Below are 7,170 nucleotides of genomic sequence, written 5' to 3' on the forward strand. Positions count from 1 at the left end.
ATGACATTGTGTATGACATGATGTATGACTTAATATTGTGATTGATAAAGTTATTTTATTATTATCTAAAATAATGGTAACATGAATATGGGACATTATCATATAGTCCATGAAATGCATTGTATGTGATTTATGTGAAAAGTCACAGAAGATGTAAATCACAAGTTCTTCGTAAACTCAGAATTTATAGTTTGTAGTCGATGATGAAATTGGGCATTTCATCTGCGAAGACTATAACGTATCAACTAAGATGATTTGTCTTGATCATGGAAGTGGAGACTTCTAGTTGATATATTGATATATTTTAAGAGTTAAGACATATTGAATATGACCACTATGAGATTTATTATTCTCCTAACGACTATCAAATGAATAATAAATCTCACGACTTCTATTTGCATGAACTTTTAATCCTGAGAGAATAATGGACTTGATCATAAGGTGTAGGTTGCTTTGATATATCAGGAGTGAGATCTAAAGTGACGGTCAAAACCTCAGTATGTTGGGCAGCCACATTTAATGTTGATGGAACATATATTCTCAAGATGGAATTCATAGTCTCTTGATGGAGATATAAAATATTCCCTTGAGATAAGTTTAATGGGTTCAGTTATTCAGAGAGTTAGGCCTAACCACTTTAGTAAGAAATTACTAAAGTATATATTTATGAAATTGGATTTCATAAATATATAATGAATAATTTTAAAGGATTAAACCGGGTACTCAAGGATAAGATGTAGTAATTTACAAAGTAGCAATCTACATTTATGACTTTGTGTTACTACGAATATTTTATGAAGGGGTTGTATATATAATAAAGTCTTGGGATATAATTTATTAATAAGGCATAAAGTGCAATTATATTTATATAGTGGTATTAAATATAATTAATGGTAACTTTGGACTTGTCAAGAGTTGACAGAAAAGCCCAATGCCCATTGGAGCTAGTGTCTTATTGGTCCTTTTTTGTCCCACTCCAAGCCACACACTAAAGCCCAATTGGAAAGGCCCAATAGGCCAGCCCAATTAGATAATCAGTTAGTTATAAAGGGAGAAACATACAGAATTTTTATTAAAAAGAAATAAGAAACGGTGTGTGAGAGAGTGTGAGACATACTTTCATTCTCACTTGAAAACTGATTGAGAGACCACACATCTTAGGCGTAAAGTGGAATTGGAGTGAAGATTAAAAGTGTTCCCAAGTGCTTCTAATCTTTGTTTTGAATTTTTCCACACCAAGGTACGCTATCTTGTTCTTAAATTCTGAAATTTACATAGTGCACGTTATCAATTATGAATGAAATAGATCATTGTTTGTTACTTCCACTATGTGTTTTGTATGAGACAGAAAACCAGAATTTTTCCTTCAGTCTAGAGACAAGTATTACTGCTTTCATCGTGATCACAGTCATGACATGTCTGAATGCTACGACTTAAAGCAACAGATAAAAGCCCTTATCAAACAAGTAAAACTACAACGATTCGTTCGCAAGGAAAGGACGGACCCACCACAAAAGCAGGCTGCTCGGAGGGAAAACGAGCACCCTGGGCCACCCCTAGGGAACATAAGTTTGATCGTGGGAGGTACCACAACTTCCATTTTGTGAAGGAAGGCACGCAAGACTTACCGTAGAATGGTTCAGAAAGTCCAGCAGACAGGTTCGTTCCAAAGATGGCACGGATCGACAACCCGATGATTAGGTTCACAGAGGAAGATGCTCGATGCCTCCACCACCCACACGAATATGCGCTTGTTGTTAGCATACAGGTAGGGGACTACAACACTCACCGGGTCCTAGTTGACAATGAAAGCTCCGTTGATATCCTCTACTACCCGGCGTTCCAGTAGATGAGGATTGAGAGAGAACGGTTGGTGTCGACCAATGCACCACTCATTGGGTTTGGAGGAACCAGAGTATACCCCCCTCAGTGCAATCACATTACCCGTGACGGTTGGTGATTACCCACAAAAAATCACTAAAGACATTACATTCCTCGTCGTTAACTGTTCGTCTACATACAACGCTGCTTACCCTTAATTTATGGACAGTCATAACTTCGACTTATCATCTGATGATCAAGTTCCCCACTGAGTATGGAGTGCGAGAAGTGCGCAGGGACCAGGTGGCAGCACGCGAGTGCTATATAGCAATGCTAGAGATGGACGACCACTTACAAACCATGACCGTAGAAGAACAACGAATGGTTGCAAAGCTCATTAAGGGGTTAGAGGAGATACTCCTCGATAACTCTAGGCCTGAGCGAACGACTAGAATCGGCACCCTCGCCAGCCAGCCAGTCCGTCAAGCATTTACAACATTGCTAAGAGAAAACCAGGATGTCTTTGCCTAGAGCCTCAAAGACATGCTCGGGATCGACCCTTTAGTCATGGTGCACAAGTTGAATGTTTCATCATCTTTTTCCCCCATCCGTCAGAAGAAGCGAGTATTCACCCAGGAGTGAGACAAGGCTATAGCAAAAGAAGTCTACAAATTGCAAGATGCAGAATTCATCAGAGAAGTATACTACCCCGTCTAGTTGGCCAATGTAGTGATGGTGAAGAAAGCCATTGAAAAGTGGAGGATGTTTGTGGACTTCACGGACTTAAACAAGGCGTGCCCAAAGGACAACTACCCACTCCCATGGGTCAACGCCCTGGTAGACTCAACAGCAAGGCACCAACTGCTAAGCTTCATGGATGCCTTTTCTGGTTATAACCAAATCAAGCTGGATGAGGCTGATCAGGAGAAGACCTCATTCGTCATCAGCCAAGGCCTTTTTTGTTACAGAGTGATAACAGAGGCTCATGAATAAAATGTTTGTGCATTAGATTAGGAGGAATGTCCAAGTCTACATAGACGACATGTTAATTAAGAGTCAATTGGAAGACGACCATTTGGAAGACCTCAAGGAGACCTTCGATACCCTCTGTTCTTTTAACATGAAGCTCAATCTAAGCAAGTGTGCATTTGGGGTAACTGTTGGAAAATTCCTAGGGTTCATGGTGTCTCAAAGGGGCACTGAAGTCAACCTAAACAAGATCTGGGCCATAATCAAGATGGCACCACCTAGGAACACCAAAGAAGTACAGAGCCTCAACGGCAATGTAGCAGCACTAAACAGGTTCGTGTCAAGAGCAACGAACAAATGCTTACCTTTCTTCTGTACATTGAAGAAGTCCTTCGAGTGGATGGATGAATGTCAGCAAGCATTCAAAGATCTGAAAGCATACTTCTCTTCCCTACCAATGCTAAGTTCTTCCAAGCCGGGAGAAGAGCTACTCCTCTACCTGGCCATCTCCCCAACTGTCGTTAATGCGGCCTTGGTTAAAGAAGAAGACAGGGTACAGGAGCCCGTGTACGACACTAGTCGAGCACTTCGAGGTGTAGAAGAGAGGTACCCCACAATGGAGAAGCTAGCCTTCGCCTTAGTGATAGCAGCTCACAAACTCAAGCCATACTTCCAGGTACACACTATAGTTTTGACAGACAGGCCCATACGGAGAGCAATGAGTAATCCTAAAGTTGTTGGACAGTTGGCACTATGGGCAATCGAGTTAAGTGAATTTGACATACAATACCGTCCACTCACGGCCATGAAGGGACAGGTAGTTGCTGACTTTATCACGGAGTTCACCAATACAGAAGGTGAGGGGGCAAAAGAGCATCCTTTATAGAGTGTCCACACCGATGGGTCATCCAACAGGCAAACTGGGGAGCAGGTGTAGTACTCCACTCTCTATAAGTGAACGAGATTGAATGCATGGTACGTCTCGAGTTCCCTATGACCAACAATGAAGCAGAGTACGAAACTTTAGTGGTAGGTTTGGACCTCGCCAAAGTAGTAGGGGCCACAAGTACAGTTGTTGATTGTGATTCCCAAGTGGTCTCAAGTCAAGTGAACAGTGACTACGAATGCAAAAATGAACGTATGAAGAAATACCTAGAACAAGTGAAGAGACCGATGGTTGACCTACAGGCCAAATTTGTTCAAATTCCAAGGGAAGAAAACAAGCAAGTTGACTGTCTTGCTAAGGACACGTCTGTAGAACACATGCTAATCCCTAGTAAGGTACGTTCTTTTGTTCAGCTTTCGCCTTTGATAGAGGGCGTCAATGTGCAAGAAATAGGTTCAGACAGTAACTGGACCACACCAATTATTTCCTACGTGAAAAACGACACATTACCTGACGGTAAGGAGGCCGCAAGAAAGTTGAAGGTTCAGGCAACACGATTCGTCTTAATAAAAGACGTCTTGTACAAGAGAGGCATCTCTCGACCATACCTAAGATGCCTAACCCCCAAGGAAGTAGATTATGTCATGAGGGAAGTTCACGAAGGGATCTGCAGGAACCATTCGGGGTCACGGTCACTAGTGCACAAGCTGATTCGAGCAGGATACTATTGGCTTACCATGTAGAAGGACACCTAAACTTACATCAAAGCTTGCGAGAAATGTTAGAGGTTCGACAATGTCATCTGAAAGCCAATAGAAGAGCTTACCTTGATGAAAACTCTGTGGCCTTTTGCTCAATGGGGGTTAGATTTTATGGGCCCATTCCCGATGGCAGTAAGACAGCTGAAATTCCTAGTGGTCAATATAGATTACTTTACCAAATGAGTGGAAGTTGAAGCGCTGGCTACTATCACGGAGAAAAACGTCCGAAGCTTTGTCTGGAGAAACATCATTTGCAAGTACGTGATCCTTAGAGTATTGGTCTCAGTCAATAGAAAGCAGTTTGACAACAAGTCGTTCAGGGATTTTTGCTCACAGTTGGGGATCAAAAATCACTACTCCTCACCCGTGTACCCTCAGGACAACGGACAAGTTGAGGTCACGAACCGATCCTTGCTCAAAATTATCAAGACTTGACTTGAGGGGGAAAATGGTATATGGGAAAACGAGCTACTAAGTGTACTATTGGCATACAAGATGACGGCTAGAAAACCTACAGGAATAGAGCAATAGCCGAACAGAGGTTAGCACGATACTAGGACCTCATGGCCAAGCACTACAATTCCAGGGTCAGGAACAGGTTCTTCCAAGTAGGAGACTCGTTTTGAGGAAGGTGACGGGCGCCACAAATGATCCATCCCAAGGGAAGCTAGGACCCAATTGGAAAGGACCTTATAAAATCGCTTCATAGTGGAGAAAAAGCACCTATCACTTAGAGACACTCGACGGACAGAAGTTGCACCATCCATGAAACACTGAGCACCTAAAGAAATACTACCAGTAGATGGTGGCATACAGACTACTCCTCATTTCCAGTTTATTCCTTTTTAGTTTTTTTATTATTATCTACAATACCTTTTTAAGCCAAATGGCAGCTTTTATTTTTTCAAGAACAATTTTTTGGCTTATGCACATATTTATCATAATTAGAGGAGTTATTCAAATATGTCATATGTATGTACATCTCCACAAAGCCATGTTTACGACTAAGTCCTTAACTGGACGGATGCATTCGATAGGATGCCATAAAATTTATATACGTCCATAAATGGACGGACACATCCCAAGGGATGCCTTGCAATTTATTAAAGTCCTTAAGTGGATGGGCGATCCTTAAAGACGCCGTAACATTTATGCAAGTCCATAAGTGGACGAACACATCCCAAAGGGGTGCCATAGAATTTATATATGTCCATAAGTGGACAGACGCATTCCAAGGGATGCCTTAGAATCTGTTTCTAAGTCTCTTAGTGGACATATATATCCCAAAGGGGTGCCATAAAACTTATATACGTCCATAAGGGGACGGATGCATTCTAAGGGATATCTTAGAACTAATACACGTCTATAAGGGGACGGATGCGTCACAAAAGGATGCCTTCGTGTTCATAAGTTGACGGACGCATCCAAGGACGCCTTAAAATTTACCTAAGTCCATGAATGGTCGAATATAAGGAAATCTAAAAAAAAATAACTACCTTGAAATTTGTAAGGCTGTGGACGGACGGGTGCAACCCAAGGGATCTCCTGAGGATTACACAACCTTTTGGGTGGGATATTCAAAAATTTGCTAAGTCCATAATGTGAATGGATTCCAACTTACATTATTAGTCCACTAAGTGGACAAACTGTTGGTCCTACCTAACCTCAACATGGACAAAGAAATCCATTGAAATCTAATAACAAAAACATGTTCAAACAATGCAAGTAAGAATGTAAGCGACAGGTATGGAAAAAGATAATGGATAAAGGCCCATGGAAGGCAAATGTTTACATACAAAACCCAAAAAGGAGGGCAACGTTAAAGAAATTACAAAAATATTGTTCTCCCAAGGCTTTTTATAAAAACAAAAATAAAATCTATGGTTGGTTAACGGGGGACTCCTCATCCGCAACCTTCTCGTCACCTGCCATCTTAGCTTCCTCAAGGGGACGGTTCTCATCCTTGACAGACTTAACCTGTTCATCTTGAACTGCAGTTTCTCCATCACCTTGGGTGTTGGGAGTTAGACTAGCCTCAAATAGCTTGTCAGTACCTTCAGGATCTACGAATCTGGCTAGGGTTTAGGCCAGAGCATCAATTGAGATGGAAGACATGTCCAGATCAGGGAAGGAAGCTCTCGGCATAACAACCACCGAGCTCGTAAAGGAAGCCGTCGGAGTTACTAAACTTCGTCTTTCGGTCCTCCTTGGCCTGAAGGACTTGCTTCCTTAACGAGGAGATCTCTCCCTCCTTGTCTTCGAGCACGTTTGTCAGCACCTCGGTTTGTCTCTTCGACTCCTCCAGGGCTTTCTTCGTCAGGTCAAGTTTCTTGATCTGCACCTCTCCAAGCCTTGAGCTCATTCAACCCTGTCTTTGCGGCCTCAGCCCACTCTTTCAGATGGCCAACCAACTCTTCACAGGCCATGCAATAGTCCATTAGGCCTTTCATCATAGCACCCCTGCAAAAGGAAACCCAAAATAAGGTTAAAAGTGAGGATAATAGAGAAACGGGAAAGAAAGAGGACGGGCGCACACCTGAGCCAAGTTGAAAAGGCCCGTCTCCCCCATGGCCTCAGTTGCATGGTTGCCCAAGTCTTCTTAATCATCGTCCTTGATAATGGACGAGAGTTGCCCAATGGCATAACACGAGTCTTCATGGAGGAAGGGGGGAAGGAACTGCTTAGCAACAGGACCTTGGGTCGTCATTAAACCCTTTCCTTTTTCATGACGAG

At 42.3% G+C, this 7,170-nt stretch overlaps 1 protein-coding gene across 1 annotated transcript; it reads left to right on the forward strand.

Moving 5' to 3' along the window:
* The first annotated feature begins 3,762 nt into the window (after window positions 1-3,762).
* Window positions 3,763-4,419, forward strand: LOC142644165 (uncharacterized). Its single transcript, XM_075818838.1, has one exon. It carries the CDS (start codon window positions 3,763-3,765, stop codon window positions 4,417-4,419), a length of 657 nt encoding a protein of 218 aa, XP_075674953.1.
* Window positions 4,420-7,170: the final 2,751 nt, after the last annotated feature.

The sequence above is a fragment of the Castanea sativa genome, chromosome 7, assembly GCF_040712315.1.
Source record: "Castanea sativa cultivar Marrone di Chiusa Pesio chromosome 7, ASM4071231v1".
NCBI classification, from domain to species: Eukaryota; Viridiplantae; Streptophyta; class Magnoliopsida; order Fagales; family Fagaceae; genus Castanea; species Castanea sativa.

What these genes read in the sequence shown, in the direction of transcription:
- LOC142644165 (XM_075818838.1), top strand. Translation starts at nt 3,763, where the DNA reads ATGGTACGTCTCGAGTTCCCTATGACCAACAATGAAGCAGAGTACGAA.